This window comes from Hylobates moloch, unplaced genomic scaffold, assembly GCF_009828535.3.
Source record: "Hylobates moloch isolate HMO894 unplaced genomic scaffold, HMol_V3 SCAFFOLD_4, whole genome shotgun sequence".
Lineage (NCBI taxonomy): Eukaryota > Metazoa > Chordata > Mammalia > Primates > Hylobatidae > Hylobates > Hylobates moloch.
Window position 1 is genome coordinate 156402565 of NW_026652279.1, and position 24115 is coordinate 156426679.

Genomic DNA, 24115 nt, shown 5'->3' on the forward strand with positions numbered 1-24115 from the left:
CATCTTCAGAAACTGATTATTATATAAAGCATTTAGTATAATGCATGATACACAGTGATAGTTATAATAACTACTACTAGTAGGAGTATTACCAGGAAACCTCTAAGTTGTAGTGCATTATTTTGATAAGAACATGGGTTTTGGATCATTTAAAAAAGGGGATTAAATTATAACTCTGCCTCTAAATGGCAATACATCTTTGAGCAATTTGCCTAATATCTCCAAACCTAAGGGTTTTTTTTTCTCCTGGCATTCAATAAACGGTAGCCAATCATTGCTATAATATAACAACAACAGCGAGGATGAATAAGAATCTGTGTTTATTCTCAAAGCGCTCATAGCTCAGCAGGGACATGGATACAAACTCCAATTCTGCACAGTAAATGCAACAATGGAAGCATGCCACCAAGAATGAGAGAGTGACTCTCAGGCCTGGTCTACTGGGGGAGGAAAGAGTTTTGTTTAAAAAGTAATTAAAAGGAATTCTCCAGGCTAATTAAGCAAAAAAGGCATCCTCGGTGGAAGAACACTGCCATGCGTGCTTGCTATGATCCAGCAGAGTATTCCAAGGTGGGGCATGGCCGGAGATGGGCTGAAGATCCTGGGATACCTTGTGTGTCATGATAAAATACACAGATTTCATGCTGCAAGTAATGAGGAGCCCGTGAAGGGTTTTAAAGGGGTAGAGAAACAATCAGGCTTATCTTTTAGGAAAATCAGCTGGGGAGTCATATTAGAAGGGGTGAGCCCTGGGGCAGGAAGACCAGTCAGGCTAGTGGATGGAAGAGGTGATGAGGGTCTAAACTGGGAAGAGTAGTGTGGGCCTGGAGAGGTGAGAATGACTCATGGCAGTTCAGAAAGAGTGTCAACAAGATTGAGTGATGAGGAGTACAGAGGGAAGAGAGCCATCCAAGATGACTCAGGAACACTCATAACTTGCTTGGCAGACTGAGTGGGTAGACAAACAAATATGGTTCATGGTTCAGTGGAGAAAATACAGAAGGGAGCTGCGGGGGAGGTGGGGGTGAGAGGTTTAGTTGTAGACATAATTGAGGTCTCCATACCTGTGAGCCACCAGGAGAAAGGAGAAGATGTCCCATAGGCAGGTCCTGGAAATCAGAAGAACTGATTCTGGGTCAGGGAATCCCATTATGGAGCCACCAGTTGGTTCAGGGAAAGACTGTGATGTGAAAAGGGGTAAGTGCCAAGTACAGAATGCTGGGGATACCAGCCCATGAGGAGACATGGAGACGAATCGTGGAACAGGCAGAGAAATCTAGGCAAGAATGAGGCTATGGAAGCCAAAAGAATAAAGTATTTCACAAAGAAGGAACTGAGCAACTATGTAAAAGGTGCAGAGAAAACAAACGAGATAAAGAATGGGGACTGTAGCACAAAACCACTTGTCACTTTTGCCTATGGTGTTTCAGTGGAAAGGAAATATAGAAAAGATGGCAGTGGATGGAGAAGTAGACGGGTGGTGGACAGAGAGACTGTGATACTGTAATAGACAAGTCTATTGAGATGGTCAGTTAAAGAAGAAAAATGAAGAATATGTTTTAAATCTCCCCCAAGATATCTTTAAATACATTCGTGTACTTTCCTAAATTTGAAAAAAAAAAAAAAAAAGTCCTTAATATCTGCTTCATCCAAGCAGAAAGATCACCTGAGGTCAGGAGTTCAAGACCAACCTAGCCACATGGTGAAACTCCATCTCTGCTAAAAATACAAAAATTAGCTGGGCATGGTGACACACACCTGTAATCCCAGCTACTCGGGAGGCTGAGGCAAGAGAATCGCTTGAACCCAGGAGGTGGAGGTTGCAGTAAGCCGAGATCACGCCACTGCACTCCAGCCTGGGCGACAGAGCAAGACTCTGTCTCAAAAAAAGAAAAAAGAAAAATCACCCAAGGGACAATTTATCCTTACCCATACAAAACTTACAGCCTCAAGAGGAAGATGAGCTTTGACTACTGTTTTCTAGAGAAAATTGGTCCTAAAAATCATTACTTTGTGATGATTGGCACAATTTCCCAACACATCTTGATTAAAAGAAAATGATAGATTCCTACTTCGAGGCCCTTCATACTGCCATCTTTGCGTTGCAGTTACAAAATCTTCACCTTCTAGTTCTGTTAATGCTGGCTTTGCAATGTCCTCACACCTGTTCTTTCTCGTGCTTTCCCACGGCCCTTACAATAAAACTGTTTATTTTTTAACAACTGCATGCCTTTTTTAAAAAGTTCATATTGAAATGTCTTATCAATCTTTATCCAAAAGAGGGCGCAAATTTCTCATGAAATGTAGTGTGGTATTTTACAAAATGTCTTTGCTGCTAGTGGTATTTAAATTTCACAGCTGCGGTAATTTAATGCAGAAACACTATTCCTGCAGCATGTGCACGTGAATCCTGTCCTGTTGTGTGTGTGCTAATTAAGAGCCTTTTGCTTCTTTAGAGGAGTTTCAGAGAAGAGCTAAGGCTTGCTGAAGTAAAGAAGTAAGTTGAAGCTAACATTTTTCTATTCTGGGTAGCCAAATCAAATTAAGATAGAATATTTTAAAATTAAACATTAAGTGGGGGAAAAGAAAACCTCTCTGTTTACAATCTTTTAATTTTAGGATATATTTCCATTCTACCACAGATTAAAGAATGCCTAATGAAGTTAATATAGTTCAGACTTTGTGTGGGGTTGGTTAATAGCTAATCAGTTTTGGGGGAGTTGTTGGTTTTCTCTTTTGTTGCCAGAGCTGGAAACATTCATAATTCAATGAATACCCAGTATGCACGGCTCTTCTTGCATACAGGAGGCAGTATGAATTGCGAACAGAGGGGATCAAGTGAATTCCAGTCTCAGCTATTCCTGTAGCTTGAGTCCCACCATAATTTGTGTACGTTTCTGACAGGGATCATATGCCAAAGAGGTGCTGAAGTGTCATAAATATGAACTGTGCTGGGTGTCATAAATATGAACTGTGCAAATGGAAGGAAGTGCAAAGACGAAACCATTTTTCAATGGTAGTAACGTACCACAAGTTTCCCTTACTGAACAGAAATTCATTTAACCAATTTCTGTACTTGAAATATATAAATTAGGGTACAACTTCACTCCACAGAATAGCATTTCCAAATTTGAAGTCCTGTGCTTATTCTTGCTTTTGTAACTGGCTTGGATTCCAAATTCCAGGTTTTCCGTCATACCTACCTGCCTGGTAATTTGCTGGGGTGCGGTAACCATGAACACTCACCTACGAGTAACAAACACTCACCTGGGTAATTCGGATTGGCTTCAGCCCCTAAAAGTGAAACCAATTCTAAGTAGCGAATCCCTGAAACTTTATCTGCCAATTGATAAGCACTGGTGGCTATCAACTAGAACCCAAAACTACATCCTTCAGTGGCAACATACAAACAGTACTGAATGAGGGCAAATGCAGAGCTAAATTCATAGTCCCTTTTTATGCACCAGTTTAAAATGACGTTGCCAAGATCTGCAGGAATTTTTGGTAGAGAACCAACATGACAACAAGAGCCAAGCATTATTTCCAGCTTTCATTTGATTACAAATCTGTGACCCATTGACAAACTGTTTCTTTCTTTCTTTCTTTTTTTTTTTTTTTGAGACATGCAATGGCACAATCTTGGCTCACTGCAACCTCTGCCTCCTGGATTCAGGCGATTCTCCTGCCTCAGCCTCCAGAGTAGCTGGCACCTTACAGGCGCCCACCACCACGCCTGGCTAGTTTTTTTGTATTTTTTGTAGAGACGGGGTTTCATTATATTGGCCAGGCTGGTCTCAAACTCCTGACCTCGTGATCCACCCACCTGGGACTCCCAAAGTGCTGAGATTACAGGCATGAGCCACCACACCCAAGCAACAAACTGTTTCTATGAATTACCAACAAGCATTCATACCTCCTCTCCAAATATGATGATAGAGTGATATAATTGATTCATCATATTGATTTCCACTTGTCAGTGGCCAAACCTGCCTCCATCATGCACCCAATGCAGCTGCAAGGTCAATGTGTGTGTTTGCTCTGAAATCCTCACACTGCATCTTGGCCGGCTTCCTCCTTTCCTGACCATAAGATCTGATCTCTTTTTCTATAGGGTAGAGCCTGGATCACATTTTCTTTTCTGAATTTCTGAGGCCATGACTCCTCCTCTTCCTCTGCCTATTGCTGTAGCCAACACCGTTGTTCTGCTGTACCCCCTTATGGCAACAACCCTAACGCCTTAGATTCCACTCCTGTAGACTCCACAGAGAAGGCGATTTTTAAGTACTCAAGTTGTTTGAGAATGCTGAACTTTGTAACATTTCTCTTTTTTTTTTTTTGAGATGGAGTCTCGCTCTGTCGCTCAGGCTGGAGTGCAGTGACACAATCTCGGCTCACTGCAACTGCCGCCTCCTGGGTTCAAGCGATTCTCTGGCCTCAGCCCCCCGAGTAGCTGGGATTACAGGCACCCGCCATCATGCCCAGCTAATTTTTGTATTTTTGTATAGATGGGGGTTTCACCATGTTGGCCAGGCTGGTCTTGAAGTCCTGACCTCAGGTGATCCACTCACCTCGGCCTCCGAAACTGCTGGGATTACAGGTGTGAGCCACCGTGCCCAGCCGAACTTTGTGACATTTCTAAAACCTTTTATTGCTCTCCAAGAATAGAAAACAGATCAAATGTTTGAGGACAGCAGTGTAAAAGTAGAGGGTACAAAGGAACCAAAGTCACTGGACTCTTAAAACAACACAGAAGAAAAAGTGCGGATGGTGGCATTACAATTGGATTTTGAATCTGTTTTCACCTTCAGTATTTATATTGAGACATGTGGGAATACAGTATTGTTTCAATATGCCTTCTCTCAAATGATCATTTTTTAGTTGGTACATGACTAAGAGGTTTGCTATATTCATTGGAGTAAAATTCGCGTTCTGAATTAATTTGCTTAGAAGATGAATCTGATTTTATAATAAAAATTTTAAAGGAGTCAATTAGAGAAATGTGGCTAGAAGAAAGTTGTTGCATTATTTAAGGGCTTGAATAATATATAAAGGTAAGTTAGTAATAAAAAGTTAATTACAAGATGGCTTTATTTCTTATTGAAACTGTATTTTCTACCTTTCCAGAATATTGTCCTGAGAACACTTACATGTTCCTTTTGTTTTTAGAAAAACTGTGGAATGAAGAAGGCACTCATTATTTTCAGCTCCCATAGTTATAATTCTCTTGTTTCCATAGAAATTTGCAACATCCCATAGAGTACAGTATTTTATTCAGCTTTCAAAAGATAATCTTGACCCTTTAACACATGTTTACTTTTGGCTGGGCAAGGTGTCTCACGCCTGTAATACCAGCACTTTGGGAGGCCGAGGTGGGCGGATCACCTGAAGTCAGGAGTTCAAGACCAGCCTGGGCAACATGGTGAAGCCCCTTCTCTGACAAAAATAGAAAAATTAGCCTGGCGTGGCCAGGCGCGGTGGCTCACACCTGTAATCCCAGCACTTTGGGAGACCGAGGTGGGTGGATCACCTGAGGTCAGGAGTTCAAGACCAGCCTGGCCAAGATGGTGAAATCCTGTCTCTACTAAAAATACAAAAATTAGCCGGGCGTGGTTGCACATGCCTGTAGTCCCAGCTACTTGGGAGGCTGAGGCAGAAGAATTGCTTGGACCCGGGAGGTGGAGGTTGCAGTGAGCTAAGATCATGCCACTGCACTCCAGCCTGGGCAACAGAGGGAGACTCTGTCTCAAATAAATAGATAGATAGACAGACAGACAGATAGATTAGATAGATAGATAGATGATAGATAGATAGATAGATAGATAGATAGATAGATAGATAGATAGATAGATAGATAGAAAGAAAGAAATAAAAATTAGCCTGGCGTGGTGGCATGCGCCTGTAATCTCAGCTACTTGGTGGGAGCTGAGGCAGGAGAATCGCTTGAGCCTGGGAGGTGGAGGTTGCAGTGAGCCAAGATAGCACCACTGCACACCAGCCTGGGCAGCAGAGCAGAGACAGACTCTGTCTCAAAAAAAAAGCTTACTTTTAAGAACTGCTTACATTAATTACAAAGGACCACTTTTTAGTTGTTAATATGCATTAGGTAACAAATACTTGGCATATACACATTCTTTGAAAATATCAGACAAGTAACTAAACAAAATTGCATGCTAGCTAGTGGCTGTGACTGGGAAATGAGAAGCGATGTTAATTCTTAACGTTGGCTACATTTGTCACCTGTAAAATATGATCAAGCCTGTTAGTCTAACTTAATAGCTTGAGTCATTGATATAGGGAGTGAAGTTTTATTGGGGGTTGGGGAGAGACATTGCTTTTTTCCACTGACACTGACGATACCAGTTTACTACTATGTGACACTTTTTGCTTGAACTAGAAGAGATAAGTAGGATTTTTCAAGTTTTGAGGTTTGGGTGTTCTGCTCTTGTACAGGACGTGTCATGTTTAATAAAGCTTGTTCACAACTACTGGCTTAGGAAGTGGCTTGCAGTTGACAAGTATGTGACTTGGAACACTGGGTGGAATGGCCACGTGGCCCAGTGGCCCAGGGCCCACACTGAGAATTCAGCAGCTGTGCATGCTAAATCTGGCTCTGTCATTAACCTGCCGAGGGACCTTCTACAAATGCTTAATTCCAACCATGAAAGCAAACATAGGCACCAATACCTGAGAATAGTTGTAAAGGAAATCAGGCCTTGTGCAGAAAATAAACGGAACTCGTCTGCCTTGCCTTTCTAACACTTGTTGGAGGCAGGGAGTAATTCAGAATGACCAGGCTGCAGGTTACTGTTCTTTGCTTCTAATTAAGAGGCAACTATACGCAAGTGAGCATAATCAGGAGAAACTGGGGCAGCTGGGGCAAGTATGGGCAAAACTTAAGCCAACTTTGAAAACTAAAGGGCAAATCTCTGGAGTGGTGAGAAAGAGATTTCTCCATGGTTCTCTCTCTTGCTAGCTGCATATGTGTACAATGACCCCATCACACTCTGCATCTGAGCCTCTCTCTCCTTCTAGTTTTTTTCTTTGTTTCCCTGTTCCTTCTTGTTTTTCCTTTGTTTGCACTGTTTGAAGGGGAGGAGGAGACAATATTCCCCCATTGCATTTTTTATTTACTTTCTCTATCACTAGAGCTAGGCAGAGCTTTTGAGACTCCTTTTGACACACTCACTTTTTTTCCACACTCACTTTTTAGACGGGAAAAATGGGCTCAATCAAATGTAAATGAACAGCAAGGTAGTGACAGCTAGAATAGATGGCAGGTCTTTTAAATGCCAGTCCAGTGCTATTTCCATACATTGCACCCAAGTTTAATGATTAAGAACAAACAATAACACTCCCAAGGCTGAAGTGACCTTATATTTTTCATATGTAAAAATGTATTCTATGTTTGTTACCTCACAACTGTGTTAGTCCATTCTCACATAGCTATAAATATCTGAGACTGGGTAATTTATAAAGAGAAGAGGTTTAATTGCTAGGTTTTGCAGGCTGTACAGGAACATGATGCTGGCATCGACCTGGCTTCTGGGGAGGCCTCAGGAAACTCACAATCATTGCGGAAGATGAAGTGGAAGCTTGCATGTCACATGGTCACATGGCCAGAGCAAGAGCAAGAGAGCGATGTGGGAGGTGCTACACACTTTTAAATGACCAGATCTCATGAGAACTCATTCACTATCACAGGAACAGCACCAAGGGGATGGTGCTAAACCATTCGTGAGAAATCTACCCCCATGATCCAATCACCTCCCATCAGGCCCTACCTCCAATACTGGGAATTACAATTCTACATGACATTTGGTGCAGACAGATCCAAACCTTATCAACAACCACAGGAGTTAGGGCAGGTGGAGGATGTGACAGCACTTAAACACCATTATTTCATGTACATGGAATTATTTGATGTAGAGTGTGAATGTATGTACTTCGAAATTCAACGTGGTTTTGAAGTATATCCACGAGTATGATTCATCTTTGGCCCAGTTTGGCCAGAAATAAAATACCGCACTGGAAATATGTATGCTACATTCACTAAATAATTTTAAAATGAGAGTTAAAGGTCATAATCATAGTTATGAACATAGATGCCAGAGCGGGTGAATCACTTGAGGTCAGGAGTTCAAGACCAGCCTGGCCAACATGGTGAAACTCCATCTGTACAAAAAATACAAAAATTAGCTGGGCGTGGTGGCGCATACCTGTAGTTGCAGCTACTCGGGGGGCTGAGGCAGGGAATCTCTTGAACCCAGGAGGCAGAAGTTGCAGTGAGCCAAGATGGTGCCACTGCATTCCAGCCTGGGCAACAGAGCTAGACTCTAAAATAATAATAATAATAACAATAACAATAATAAAGACATAGTTAAGACCATAGCAAAAAAAAATGGTAAAACTCACATTCACATTTGTCCAGTAAGAGGTAAAGCAAACACCAGTATATATGGAGATGTAAAATCCACCCTTTAGGCTGGGCATGATGGCTCATGCCTGTAATCCCAGCACTTTGGGAGGCCGAGGCAGGTGGATCACCTGAGGTCAGGAGTTTGAGACCAGTCTGGCCAATGTGTTGAAACCCTGTCTCTACTAAAAATATAAAAATTAGCCAAGCATAGTGTTGCATGCCTGTAACCCCAGCTACTCGGGAGGTTGAGGCATGAGAATTGCTTGAACCTGGGAGGCAGAGGTCACAGTGAGTCGAAATCGTGCCCTTGCACTTCAGCCTGGGTGACAGAGCGAGACTCTGTCTCAAAAAATAAAAAAATAAATAAATAAAATCCACCCTTTTGAGAAGACTTCTGCCCTGAGACTGAGAGTCAGCCAGAGATTTTCAGGTGCTAAGTTACAAAGAATGGTGCCATTTAAAATAGGTGGAAGTGTGGAGGTACATACCACTTAGGGCTTAGCTTGATTTTCCCTAAGCCAATGAAATACAAGAGTCTTGAAAGTCAAAAGTAATTGGCTATTAGGAAAAAGAGTATAAGAAACTGGTGAGTCTAATCTGTGAGTGAAGTTACCATATACCTATTCCTGGTAGCGAAACAAACTAAAAGAAAAAATACTGCATTTTCCAAAATTCATAAAATTTCCCAAATTCATAAAGTTTATGAATTTAGGAAAATGCAGTATGTTTTTCTATTAGTTTATTTTTTCTATTAGTTTGTTTATGAATTAGGAAAATTCATAAATTTCATTCCTAAAATTCGTATTTAGGAAAATGCAGCATGTTTTTCTATTAGCTCATATTTTCTATTAGTTCATATGTTTTTCTATTCATTTCATATTAATATTGTGTGATTCCAAACTATCTGTAGAGAAATTGTTTAGTGATAAACATTTATATACATATATGCAATCGACTGTAAAAGACAAAAAAGCAATTATTTGAGGATTAATTTAATTGTTTAAAGTATAAACTGACAAAGCCTTATATTCATAAGATTTTCATTTGAAAGGATATGACATTCCTTCTTCATGTAAGAAGATTATACTCAAAAGAGCAAATACAAATTATTTTACAAATGTAAAAACATTTAGTCTGTTTTTGAGAGTTCATGCTTAACATTCTACCAATCTTAATCATATATCCTTTTTTGACTAATAAAATTAAATTCAACAACATTTAGCAAATGCCTATAGTATACCCAGTTCTATAATATCTATTATTTAATTTGTTGGATCCTCTCAATCACATCTAGAAATTAATATGAAATAATAAAATTTTATTATTTGCTTTTCTCCTCTACAGTATATGAACTCTAGAAACTCAAGAATAAACAGAGTATTTTATTCATTCAGGTTGCTTAACCAAATTTCGTTGGCTGCTTTATTTAGCATGTCAAAAAAATTACACTATAATCTTTCATATGGTGTTTTGATTGGAAATAAAACACGGCTTAACTCTATAGGATTACATATATGGATGAATTGTATGGTGGGAGGCAGCTGACATAGGGCATGTTTGTTTGTCAGAAAGATTTATGCCACAAATCCTAGAGGTGTGGCAGTTATGATAATACAGGCAAAACATGACATCAACTTTGTTCTTTAGATCTTTTTATTCATTCTTCACAAACCCTAAATCATAGAAACAGCTATTGCTTTGAACCACAAAGAGAGGTGTGTCTATTATCAGTCTGCCGTATTATCAGCATACAATTCCACTATGATTTCCTTTCTTTTTATGTTACTATTCAGAAGTCATGTATAGAGATGACTGCATGAACCTGAATCACGAAGCCTCCTAGTAATACACTTGTAAATATTTTATTGGGGGGCATAAATATATCTTTGAGGAGAACCTAGATGAAATAGGGTAGTTTTCAACTTTTTTTTTTTTTTGAGTTGGAGTCTCGCTCTGCTGCCCAAGCTGGAGTGCAGTGGTGCAATCTTAGCTCACTGCGACCTGCATCTCCCGGGTTCAAGCAATTCTCCTGCCTCAGCCTCCCGAGTAGCTGGGATTACAGGCATGTGCCACCACAGCCAGCTAATTTTTTGTATTTTTAGTAAAAACAAGGTTTCACCGTGTTGGCCAAGCTGGTCTCAAACTCCTGACCTCAGGTGATCCACCTGCCTCAGCCTCCTAAAGTGCTGGGATTGCAGGTGTTAGCCACTGCGCCTGGCTCAACTTTTAAATATTATTCAAATCTTGCTTCTAATTCAGATTTTTCTTCAGCATCAAACTCAGATAATTTTTCAGATTTATACATTTTTGAAAAATATTAATAACATGCAAAATGTTATTCCAATTGATATACTATTTCAACATATACCTTATGACCTAATGTGCATTAAGAAGTCACTTTTGAGTCCGGGCACGGTGGCTCACGCCTGTAATCCCAGAACTTTGGGAGGCCGAGGCAGGCAGATCACCTGAGGTAGAGAGTTCGAGACCAGCCTGACCAACATAGAGAAACCCTATCTCTACTAAAAATACAAAATTACACGGGCATGGTGGCACATGCCTGCTATCCCAGCTACTCGGGAGGCAGGAGAATCACTTGAACCCGGGAGGTGGAGGTTGCAGTGAGCCGAGATCGCACCTTTGCACTCCAGGCTGGGCAACAAGAGCAAAACTCCGTCTCAAAAAATAAAAGAAAAAAAGAAGTCACTTTTGGGTCCCAGTTTCCTCATTTGAAAAATTGAATTAGGTAACTTTTTAAAGGTCCTTTCTAACTTCAGCATTCTAGAAATAAAAATATATACCTGAGTTTGATGTCCTTTAAAATAACAATATTTTTTATGGCTACTTAAAAACCATTGGTTTTTAAATATTTTCACCAGAAAATGACATAAACATGAGAAGGAGCGTCCACAGCACAGTAAATGATACCCACTGCAGAACATCCCCAACTCAGGATGGCAGGGAAGAAGGGTGGGCGCTCACTGGCAGAATGTTCCCATTCAAGTCACTGGGCCAGCTCCGTTTGGCTGAGAGCACGAGCCAGAGCTCAAAGCACGCAGAAGACAGATTTAAGAATTCTCTAATGAACTCTTCTTACTGTGTGTGTGGACTCAAAGAAAAATGTTCCAGACCCAAACTAACACAGTGAATGAGCCTTGCTCAGGACACCATTAAACAGCATATTATTGAACTTCAATTCACTTACTGCAAGATCTAGACATATACTGAAATGAAGTAAGGAAACTAGGTACCCTGTTCAAATAATTCTGATTATAAAAGCAATTTTCCTGAAAAAAATCAAGTTATTCAGAATTGCCTTAATGCATTTTGTGCATGTTCGTTCACACACTGTAGATACTGACTGTACCCTGTTCACAAACTACAAAGAGTTGTCTTGGTGGCAACTTCTCACAAGGAGTGGAGACTCTAGAACTGAGCTGGCTACATTGAAACCTCACCTCCACCACCTTCCAGAGCAAGTGAATTAATCTCTCTGTGGTTCAGTTTCCTTTTCTGTACAATGGGAATGAAAATAGTACCCCACTGCATGGAGTTTTTATTAAATAGTATCTATTGCATGGAGTCGTTAAAAGGTACCAAGATCAGTGTTTATTAGATAGAAATAAGAGAATGCCTACATTCTGAAGAAAAAAAAAAAACCTCTCAAAATGAAGCACTAGCTTATAGGTATGTTTTTGTAAGAACATGCATTTTTAACCCTGAAATAATTCATTTTAAACTTCCTCTGGTTTTCTCCACAATGTGAGCCACATGGTAACTTGGGACTTCTGAGTAGTTTGGAATAAACTTTGCACCTGCTGTATTGTGAGGACTAGGGAGAGGAGCACGTATCTGTATTTGGTAACAGACACTAGACTGTATTGCTTCCCACTCCTTACACCTAGTCATTGAGAAAACCGAGGGCTATGGAAATCATTCACTCTGTCCTCAGTGTCCTCTGCTCAGCTTCTTGCCCCAGTGCTGTCTCCCCTTGATTTCCCGCTTCTTCTCTCCTTTATCTTTGTTTCTTGCCCCTTGCTATTCTCTTTGCAATTTCTGTTCCCCTTACTCTCTCTGCCTTGTCGTTGGTCACTTCTTTCATTTATTTTTACTTTTTTAGAGACAGGCAGGCTGGTCTTGAACTCCTGGCTCGTGCTCCCAAAGAGCTGGGACTACAGGCAGCTGGCTAACTATTTTTTTTTTTTTTTAAGAGATGGAGGCTCTCCCTGTGTTACTCAGGCTGGTCTGGAACTCCCAGGCTCAAGTGATCTCACTGCCTCAGCCTCTGGAGAGGATGAGAGAGATTACAGGCACCCAGCTGTTCACCCTTTTAAATTGAACTGGCCTGTGGTTTTATTTCTCACTTTCCTTTGCAAGCCCCTCACCCCCCACCACCTTTGCTCCCCTGGACTATCCTCTGCTCTGACTTCCTGGTTTCCCTCCCTCTGCCCTCACTCTGGGCACCAGCCCCTTCCGTGTTGGCATTTGACTCCACACTTTCTGCTTTCCTACTTTGAGATGTGCAATACACTTCAGCCTTACTCACTTACTGCTGTTAGCCTAACCGATTAATACCACTTTTATGAAAAATGTAATTTTATCTCTTTAAAGAGACACAAGGAAATGAGAGGCATGAGTGAACTGAATAATATTCATTATTTACTAAGCGTCCAGTACGTTCCTGTCCTTCATATACATTGTCTCTAATCTTCACAACGCCTTTGAAAGAAGCTGTCATTTAGTCCCGCTTTATACTTGAAGAAGTGATGCTGAGTGAGATTAGGTGACCTGTCCAAGGTCATTCAGAGGTAGAATTTTATCTCACATCTTTCTGGTTACATCATCTACCCTCTGTCCGCTATATCTCCCTGACTCTTAAGTGAATGAAACTACCATGCTTTATCACATGTTTCTCCTAAACAGAAGGAAAAAGTGACAATAAGTCTACATGTAGAGATTTTAGATTTTCTCCACGCACTGCCTCCCACATACACATCTATACAGACGCCACCTTTAAATTTAGCAAAGGAGGGAGGCAGAAAGTGAGTGGGAATAAAACAGTAAAGACACCAAAGGAAAACTGCTTCTCTCCTCTCCTTGATGTTATCTGTGAATGACTGAGTTCATTAGGAATCCTAGACTCAGGGGGTTTTGGAGTTGAAAGTGGTCTCGGAAGCTATCCAAGATAACTCCTCTGTTTTACAAATGAGGGAGCTGTAACTCAGAGACATAAAATCACTTGCCCAAAACATATAAATTAACATACTGCCCCGACCTGGGTGGGAGGTTAAATTGATATTCATCAAGTGCTTACGCACAAACAAAATGTACCCAACCTGTCTACAAACCCTGGAAGGTTCTAGCATCCCAGAGTGAGAGTCATTCCAGGCTCGAAGGGTATTCCTGTTGGGGCCCAAACCTTACCCCTCCCCTCCAGGGGCTCAAGAAGAGTCTACTAAGATAATTTAGAATTGGGAATGAGTGTGTTTCAAATGAACGCATGAAAAACAAATCCACAAGGTATATGGCGCTGACTTGTAATAGGCCATAGGAACATTCTGATGGAGTACAACTTCACAGGTTGCCAGATGACAAAATAAGGCAACTGTTTGTATAGTTATAATCTGCAAAAAAATTATAGATATATATTTATATATGAATGGTGATGCAATGGTGAGAATAAGTGTTCATTCTGTAACTATTCCTATCACTCCGTAGCTTTCATGCTAAGTAGATTACAAATATCATTGGATTTGCATAAAGCATTAAGATAAATGAAATGTTAGGGAAAATGGAAGGAAAAAGAACACAGATATGCTCTTTTAATATCTTGGTACCGGCATTAATGTCTTCTTTAATGTGGTGTAACAATACTTGGCTCCTGGGCAGTTGTTTTTTTAGTTAATATCGTATCATCAGGAATTCAGTTTCTTCCCACCTGATTAGCAGCATGTCACCTCACTGGAATCTAGGAAGGAGCTAATGTATACTGAAACCAAATTTGATGCTTAGAAAATCCTTGAGCTATTGAAAGGCACACCTGTGTTGCTTGGTAGCTGTACTGAATCTCAAGTAAGGAATTTCTGCAAATCTCCTGTTCAGTTGGCTAAACTTGTTTTCACTCCTATTGAACAACCCCAGGGTGGGGGGATCCTCTATTTCTCCTTAATAACTATAATAAGCCAAAGAAATAATTTTCAATGCTAATTCCAGTGACTTAGACCTCAAAAGTAGAAAGGCTCAGAATATGTTTCAGAGCATTGTATGTCTTCAGGTCAAATGTGTAGATCAGTTAGTAGTTTTCATATTGGAAAAGATCTACAGCTTTTTGTAAAGACTAAACTATTGTTAACTAAGATGTTACTTTGAATAATTTAGAGGAGGCAACCTTTTTTCATGTATTCACTTTTATATTTAAATTAAGAATAGTCTCTTATGAAATTTCAGTGAACTGAATCCTAAAGAAAATAAGGAAGCATTTATCAGTCGAAAGTACTCTGTAAATCGGCTTGCAGATTAACTGCAAAGGTTATTTGGGAACTGTATAATCTTAAAGCAAAACAAGACATTTATCCATTACTTCTTTTCAAAAATCTCTATTTGGTCCATTTTTATTTTCTGGACATTCTTTTTTTAGATTATATGCTACTCCATAATATCTTTAGAATTCTCCTGACTAAACTAGCTTGAGAAGCATAAGATATAAGACATTCTAAAATAAAAATGTTTGATTCATTATATAATATTATCTAGGTATTAAAGAAAGTTAACATTTTTCATTCTTTGGTCAGGCACTCATGGCCTCTAACATACAGCTTTCCACAGTAACTATGTAGTACATCCTAGGGAAGATAAAGAGTTTAGGGTTGTCCAACCTCATAGAAAGGAGAAGGGAAAATTAACCAAGTCCACAGGCATGACGACCCCAGTCTGTTTTAGCTGGCAAAGGAACTAATAGTGCTGCCATTTAAGTTTTAATTTATGGATTGTTTGTGGTGTTTCCAATCCCTTTTAAGTTGAAATTGTGTGTTGCAATCTCTACAGTAATAGAATATTTCTTTTTTTCAAAGTATTCAACGAGATTAATATTCTTTCTTCCTGTGATGCATATCACCATCTGTTATGCTAAATTAACTGTTTATACACACATACACAAAGCTCAACTGGTCAGAGCTGTGGTTCTCAGCCTGAGTACACATTAGAAGTTTTGGAAATATTGCTACCATGGCCACCCCCAGAGATTCTGGCTTCACTGGTGTGGCGATGCAGCAGAGAGAGAAGAGTGTTCCAAGTAGGAATTCAGAATTTGTTTCTTCTGGATGCTATGTTGCAACAGTAATCTGGGTTTATGGATGTTTGAAGTATAATAGGTAGAGCTACATTATGTGTTAAATAAACTTTGCAGACTGGTTTAAAACACCAAACCATTCTTCAAAGTTCTTTCTTTAAAACAAACAATGTGCCTTTGGATCCAAACCGTGGACTTTACAGCCAACTAGGTGATAAATTAGGAAGTGCTTGAGTCTTAAAGGTCACAGCACCACACTTGTTTTGTGTCAAAAGTAAGTCAGGGTTTTGTCTAGTAAAAACAAAGAAATAATCCATTTAGTGAGCACCTACCATAGGCAAGCCACAGTAAACAAAGGGACTATCAAACAAGGCCAGGAAATAATTACTGTATTGTATACAAATAATTTGTGTAATTTGTAATTTTAGAAAAATCAGTAAGAAATGTTATGGTTAATGGGTTTTTGTGTTTTTCAAATAGTAATTGGATCAGAAATAGGCAGATTATTCAGGAAGGAATATGGCATAGAAATAATAGTGGAAATATGCTGGAGGGCAAAAAAACAGATGATAAAACACTTTAAAAAGGCAAGCCATACAAAAGAATAGAGGATGCTTTGTGGTCATTGCTCAAAGGTAACCGATTTGCATAGCAAGGAGGATGAGAAGGAAGAGGTTAGGAAGATACTTCTCAAACTCGGTTTTTAAGTTTAGTTTACCAGTGAATCTAACACGATACATCAGGACAAGTTGGGGTTCGGAGCAGAACATTAGGGAAACCGTGTCTGCATCGTCACCCTTGTACCCATGGGACCATTAAGCACACAGAAGCCCACCACCTGCCAGCAGCTGCACGGCTGCAAGAGTAGGACTTACTTTGTGTTCTCAGAGCACAGATTACAACATTTGGATAGACATTGAAGAGAGACAGATTTGGGCTCAACAGGAAGAAAACTTTCTTAAAAGGGCTGTCAAAACAACATGAAAAAACAGAATAGATACATTGCCATGCACCGAACTGCCGGTCCTGAAGGGTGGAGCATGGGCTAAACATTATCTCTAGAAATAGACAGGATAATTGTTTTGAGTGTGGAGCGTGTCCTGCTGGTCTCCAGTGATTCTTCCAATCTAAGTTTTGATGATTCTATGTCCAGCTTCCTCTCTTCTCCAGTCACCTTGTCACCACCTTGGTGCCTCTTTCACTGGGCACCCATTTGGTTAAAAAAAAAAAAAAGTGACAAAGGGAAATTAAGAAATTCTTCACATTGAACCAGAGTTGTTTCTACCTAAAGATAGTGACACAGAGGGTTAGCACGAGATTTATCAAAGCAGACTGATAGGTTTTAGACCTTTCCTTACTTTTGGCAAAAAGTGAAACCTGGAAGCTCATAACAAGAACTGCAAAAACCTTTAAATGAACAAATAATAACCCGTGTCCTTGTTCTCTCATTTATGCCCAGATTTGTGGCTTCAGGAGCCAGAAGTACACCCTGAACTTTATGTTTACCTTGAGACAGCAATGAAGGGATGAAGGAATGAATGAGTTTATATTTCAGTTAGGCGTGAGAGATGGAGGTGGTTTAAAAAAAAAAAAAAGACAAGATAGCAGTTTTGACTGGAATAACAGCATCCTTTCATAGAATAGCCTCTAGACCTGGAAGCTGGAAGGGACCTACAGGGAAAATGTGTTAAACAAATGCCCTCTGCATAGTGTATTAGTATGAGTACACCAGCAAGATCAAGATTGTCAGAATGTCCCATCTGCTGCTATCTTGACTTTAGGCCTGTGCCACACACCGTTTTACCATGACTTTCCGCATACCACCAGGCCAAAAAGAACTGCAGAGTTTTGAGGGCAAGGCCGGTTTCCAGCCCAGAATCTGCACAGTGATCCCTCCTTGACAAGTCAAACAGAGTCACCCAAACAAGCGTGGCACGCAAACCTTTAGAGTTCAGCAAACCGAGGGCTGAGTTACCAAACCGTGTCCTTTCAGGGCACGCAAAAGGCTTTTCCTGCTCTGCTTCTACAAGGTAGTCAGGAAGCCAAGCTATTTGCCTTGGGTAGGGCTGGGTCGGGGTGGTGAGGTGGGGGCGCAGCAGGCTGTCCACACCCGGTTGCCAGTCTGAACCCGAGCCGCTCCAACAAGCGAGCCCTTCTCTGCGGCCCTTCGGGCTCAGGGGAGCGCAGGCCGGTCTTCCTCCCGCACGCGGGCGCGGGCCAGCTGCAGGTGGAGAACCCGGGGGGCGACCGCGAGCCCTCTGAGCCCCCTCAATGGCCAGGGCATGGGTGTGAGGGGTCGCGTGCGCCCCCTGGCGCCGGGTCCGCTGGGCGGGGCGGTGGGCGGAGACGGTGGGCGGAGGCGGAGGCGGGAGGCGGAGCCGCGGGGTTGGGAGTGCGGGGGTCGCCGCGCAGAGTGGGAGCCGGAGAGCGAGCGCGGCTGCAGCCGGCGGCATGGCTAGCACGGCTTCGGAGATCATCGCCTTCATGGTCTCCATCTCGGGCTGGGTACTGGTGTCCTCCACGCTGCCCACCGACTACTGGAAGGTGTCTACCATCGACGGCACGGTCATCACCACCGCCACCTATTGGGCCAACCTGTGGAAGACGTGCGTTACCGACTCCACGGGCGTCTCCAACTGCAAGGACTTTCCCTCCATGCTGGCGCTGGACGGTCTGCATCCCCGCAGCCCCCGCCCTTAGCCCTGCTTCCTTGATGGCCAGCCGGCTAGGCGCCCTCTCGCCCCCAATACCCCCAGCGGGACCCCTAGACTGGATTCTTCTGAGGCCCGACCCGTCTCTCCCCACAGGGCCTCAGGGAGCCAGGGACGTTCCTTGGTGCCCGCCCTCTCCTGACGGCTGTCTCGCGAGGCGCCTGTTCGAGCCCGGGACCCCGGGAGGGCGGACACGCAGACAGGCCCGGGTTGGTGACTCCCAGGCGTCGGGGGATGGGGAAGCTTTGCCGTCTTGAGAGTCGAGGACGCGGCTGCCCTCCCCCACCCCCCATATCTTGGGGACCGCTGGGACCCAGAGTTCATGCTGCAGAGGCTTGTCTCCTCCACCTCCCCTACGTTCCCCGAAGGCTGGGTTCTGATAAAAATGGTGTCATTGCAAGCCAAATCCGTTTGTCCTGACCTCCCTTGAGCCATTTCGTTGGTTCTTTTAAAAGTAGGCGGGGGTGGGGGTTGAGAGGTTGGAAGCGGGAAAACATATTGCAGAGTTTGTTGTTGTTGTTGTTATTGTTTCCCTTTAAAGAGCTTCTACAAACTTGTCTGCCTAGGCAACACTACAAACACTTCCTCTGAGTTTTAGGAAAATAATAGCCCTTGCGGTGCCGAGATGAGTCCGCAGAGGGTAGGGAATCTTGGGCCGTGCGAGCGTGGCGCGGGGAGCTGACCTGTTCTGCATCTGAGTCCCCGGTGCCTGCTGCCGTCCTGGGTTGTTCCGTTGTAGATGTTCACCTGCGTTGCTCCGGTTAGCCAGGCCTTAGCAGCTGGTGGATATTCACACAGAACTCTGGCTCTGTTGAGTTTCAAGACAGCAGCCGGTGTCAGCCCGGTCCCATTGATTGCTCAAGTTCTAGGCCCCTTGCTTCCAGGATTTTACAGCAAACGAATCCTGGCAGAAACTTGAGGAGTTATTTACATAACATATTTCTAGATTTGAGGTGTTTCTTTTTCTTTTATTACCGCACTTGCAGGTTTTGTTTATATAGCTGGGTAAATGAAAGAAAATAGTTGATTCCTCTAAGATGGAGTTTGCCACGAAAAGCAAACTGTTGCTCAACGTGGTATTTGATGGAACCTCCGTATAAAGAATACGCATCTAGTTTTAGAAGGGTGGCGCCCGGGTCTGTGTCCTGTTCGGTAAAATAAGCAGCCGGAACAGTGTTTATTCCCCAGCATTACCGTTGAATTTCCTGTGGTTTGTAGAGCACGCATCCAGGTAGAAGAACAGGCATTCTCTTGTTCCTGTGGTTTATAGTCAGCAATATGTTACTGTCCTCTGAACACTCTTCTGTTGTAACTCTATTGTTCCTTGAGATAGTGTGCCAGATAGGTACGCTTCCTTCTGTAGGACAGTTGGGGGACAAGGGAGAGAAGGAAATAAATGCTCTATGAATATTATTAAGTGCAGAATAATAAAGTTTTCTCTTACATGTCTGCAGTGAGAGTGGAGGTGGTACCATACCTGTTTGGGGGCAGATCGGGGAGTGAAGAGGAAGTAGGAGTAGTTGTCCTGGTTAGCTGGGAGGAGAGCAGAGAGGAGTGACATTTATATGCCATCCAACTTGCAAAATGGCCTTCCTGTGTGCTCATGTGACTAAAAGATGATTTTTAAAAACATAAATGGCATGACACTACCTACTGTTGTACAACACTTTAAAATCAATGTATTTTTCCGAGTCAGTACTTAATAGAAGTGACTTGACTCTGTGTAACTGCTGCATGGTATATTCATTAGACTGCATAAAATGGCTTAGTTAACCGTGGATCCATTGTGGACACTGGACCTTTTCCAGCTTTTCTTTGTTGGTGGTGCTTTACTGAAAATCTTATATTCACCTCTTTGTATGTGTGTGTATTTCTGTAGACTCCATTCCACTGAGAAATGGTATTGTAAGAGCAGTAGAATACACATGCATTTTAATATTCAGTTCATACTGTCAAATTACTTTCCACTGACAGTGTATGAGAATACCTGCTTCTCCACATTCTCACCACTCTGTTAATCCAGTTTTTTGTTGTTTGTTTGTTTTTGTTGTTGTTGTTGTTGTTTTGAGACGGAGTTTTGCTCTTGTTGCCTAGGCTGGAGTGCAGTGGCACAATCTCAGCTGATTGCAACCTCCGCCTCCCAGGTACAAGTGATTCTCTTGTCTCAGCCTCCCAAGTAGCTGGGATTACAGGCATGTGCCACCATGCCCGGCTAATTTTTTTTGTATTTAGTAAAGACAGGGTTTCACCATGTTAGGCTGGTCGCGAACTCCCGACCTCAGATCATCCACCCTCCTCAGCCTCCCAAAGTGCCGGGATTACATGTGTGTGCCACCGCGCCCAGCCGTCTTATCATTTTAGTTGGCATTTCCCTTATTGCCGTGGTCAAAATCACTGGTTACAAAAATGGTCAAAACTCACTGACCATTTTTTTTTCTCTTTTGTGAATTGGCGTCCAGATCTTAGGCCCATGGTTCTGTTGTTTCTTTGTGGTTTCGATGATTTGTCAGTCCTTGATTTGTTATGCAGGTTGCAATCTCACACCATTGTTTGTCTTAAATTTATGATGCCTTTTCTCATACAGGACTTTGAAATTTGTAATAGAATCATATTTATCGGCCTGTTTTTTGATGACTTTCCTTCTGTGGCTTAAGATGGCATTTCCTACTGCAAAACAAATTTACTTTTCTGTATCTCTCAGAACAACATTTTGGAGGGTTAAATCACGCAACTGTGTTTTCCTGTGGAGGGGAGTTGATTCCCCCACCTGCAAGTGGAAGCTTCCAGGGTAGGGCCCCTCTGTCCTCTCTACCTTTCATTCCCAGGGCAGCTGCATCTGGTGGGTGCTGGTCCTGACATTGCCTTTGGAGAAAGTGGCCATGGTGGCCTGAGTAGAACAGCCCTCCCCTTCAACCCAGGCATGAGCTCTAGATTGGGAACAGAATCCAGGAAGGGAGAGAGAAGGCCCGTGACTCTTGCCTGTCTTGTGTTAGGTGGAAGAACCCTTGGAGTCAAACGATGAGGTCATTATTCTGAATTTCTTTTCTTTTTTTTTTTTTTTTTTGAGACAAAGTTTCACTCTGTCCCCCAGGACAGAGTGCCATGGCATGATCTCGGCTCACTGCAACCTCTGCCTCCCAGGTTCAAGCGATTCTCCTGCCTCAGCCTCCTGAGTAGCTGGGATTACAGGCGCACACTGCCACACCTGGCTGATTTTTGTATTTTTAGTAGAGACAGGGTTTCGCCATGTTGGCCAGGCTCGTCTTGAACTCCTGACCTCAAGTGATCTGCCTGCCTCTGCCTCTCAAAGTGCTGGGATTACAGGCGTGAGCCATGAGCCCAGCCCTAAATTTCTTATATAAAGAAATCTCTGATTCCCCTCCCCTAGGGGTATCATTGCCACTTGTTTTCCTTATAAGGAAAATGAGGCCTAGCAAAGCTATATGTCTAGATTTAATGTTATGCCATGTTAAGAACCCAGCTCTAATTTCTGCCTAGAATCCATTGTAGTATTATAATATAAAGGGATGCTTTGATGACTTTCTTACTACTCAGCAGACACCCATAGTATTCATCCTGTGAAGGAGGTGCTGCTATCCCTGTTTTACAGATGAGAGAACTGAGCCTCAAAGAGATTAGGTCCTATAACCAAGGGCATACCTTGGGTAAACAGAAGCACCAGAGGTGAAACTCAGAGTTCCTGCGCTCCCCATACCACTGTTCTCTCAAATGATTTGCAGAAGTACACAAAGCTACCAGGAAAAGAAAAGCACATTCTTTTTTCCCCCCTAAATCCATCAACTAGCACAGGTGCTATTAGCGAATTGTCTCCACCAAGTGGATGTTTTCGTTTTTTGCTGATTTGCAATTGAAAATAAAGTATACACATAATTTGGAAAACACTTAACTTTTAAGGAACACCTTGAAGGTTTCCTCCAACAGAGTTCATTAATTTAAAGTCGCTGTATTTTACTATTTGAAAATTTCACAGTTGAATGAGCTTGTGATTTCGGTTTATTGTTAACCCATATACTCCTTTCAAAGTACCACTTGAACTTCAGCTGAGAATGATTTTCAGCCAGCTTGTTTTTAGTGTATGCCATCTATTTTTGCTAGTGGGAATGCTTGCCATTTCTCCCAGGAGAGCTAACTATAAATTATACTTCAGAGAACTTCTAAATAAATATGTTCATGCCTCAGCACCTTAATGTGTTAATTAGCTATTAACAGTGTCAGTAAATTAGACCTGTCAAAAATAATGGCCTCCTTGACTAGGTTTTTACTAACACTTCTCCTGGTGGTGTTACTTGTAAGTTTTGCCCTCAGGAACTGTTAGAAAGCAAGGCTGTAGAGGTCTGCTTTGCAAAAGATGAACTCTGAAAGGGTTTGTTGGAATCTTCTTGGCTCCAATCTGTGGGTATTGTAAGGACTGGTAGCCTTCGAACACTGAGAATTTACAAATCTCAGGCTTACGAGCAATTCCATTACATTTATGGCTGGCAGGGGAGTTTATCCCCTGCTCTTTGCTCTCCATTTCAGAAAATCTGGCCAATGATTGTCCTTGTAAATTGCCTTCTTTGTGCATGTGCAAAATTAGCAAGTTATTGCTACTGTTCATGCTGGAGAAATGTACCTCATTTTCCAAATCTGGGTTCTGGTTGGCACAAAAGAAGGACCTGACCAGATCAGAATCTGCCCTGCCACTTCTCTCATGCTGTGTCAAGAGACCAAAGCGGGTCCTGCTGCCAATACCAGGGCTGGGACGGGGCATCTCAGAGTGAGAAACTCGGGAAAAATGTTATCAGTGGTGATTACATAGAGTTTATAGACTACTGTTGTTTTCCCTGTCGTATTAAGAATCGAATGGGTTGGTCTGGGATTCTACCCACTGTTTATCATCTGGGAAATGCATTCCGTGTTCTAAATGACCAGATTGTAGGATTTAACCTTTGGTAAATTCCCGACAACTTGCACTTTCTGTTAACAAAGCATGGAAGATAACTAAAGGAAATGCAAATTAGGGTACATGCTAATATTTTCTGGGAGTATATATAAATGGATGAGTCCCCCATTTTTTGTTTATTTAATGACTGCAGTCAGAGTCAGCTATAAAACCTCAAAATCATAGATTAAAATGAATTTCACAAAAAGAGTGAAACCACACTGTTCGAGTAGCCCTAGTGGGAAGTGATGAACCAGTCTGGGTTATCCTCACAGGCTCTCTTGAAACTTGCAAGGGACTGACAGGCTTCCTCTCTCTGTCTTGCCTCTACCTGCTGTCTGGGCTCTGGCTGGGGAACTTGAGGACTGAAGTTTAAAATAGAGCTGGTTCAGCATTTGGCAGCAGAGACCCAGATAGCCCTGCAGCACAATGATTGCTATGAAAGAGGCCTTCATTATCCTGTTTTGCTAAAAATAAGTTTGTTTTGCTGTTTTTGATAGCCACGGTGTTGGTGAAATTTTTTTTTATGGAAGTAGTTCACACTATATAATAGAAGGTCACTGTCCTTGCAGTCTGCATTTGTGGGAGTCTAAAGTGTTTACAATTAAGTAGAGCAGCTCCCGTTTGCTCTTCAAAAATGGGTCCAAGGAATAGGATTAAAACTTCAATTTCATTCTTTTCCAAAGAAACACAGACTGGGGCCAGGTGCGGTGGCTCATGCCTCTAATCCCAGCATTTTGGGAGGCCGAGGCAAGAGG

The 24115-nt window shown here is 42.1% G+C and overlaps 1 protein-coding gene across 3 annotated transcripts in view; it reads left to right on the plus strand.

Moving 5' to 3' along the window:
- The window catches only part of CLDN10 (claudin 10), a 137995-nt gene that overhangs the window by 92393 nt on the left and 21487 nt on the right, over window positions 1-24115 (plus strand). The window contains exon 1 of one of the 3 annotated variants that reach the window (XM_032151117.2): window positions 18118-18375. The exons of the other annotated variants lie outside the window; for them this stretch is intronic. Within the exon in view, the coding sequence (XP_032007008.1) occupies window positions 18156-18375 (220 nt within the window). The 5' untranslated portion in view covers window positions 18118-18155. Of the gene's footprint in view, window positions 1-18117; window positions 18376-24115 lie in introns of those variants that run through there. 3 annotated transcript variants of the gene reach the window in all.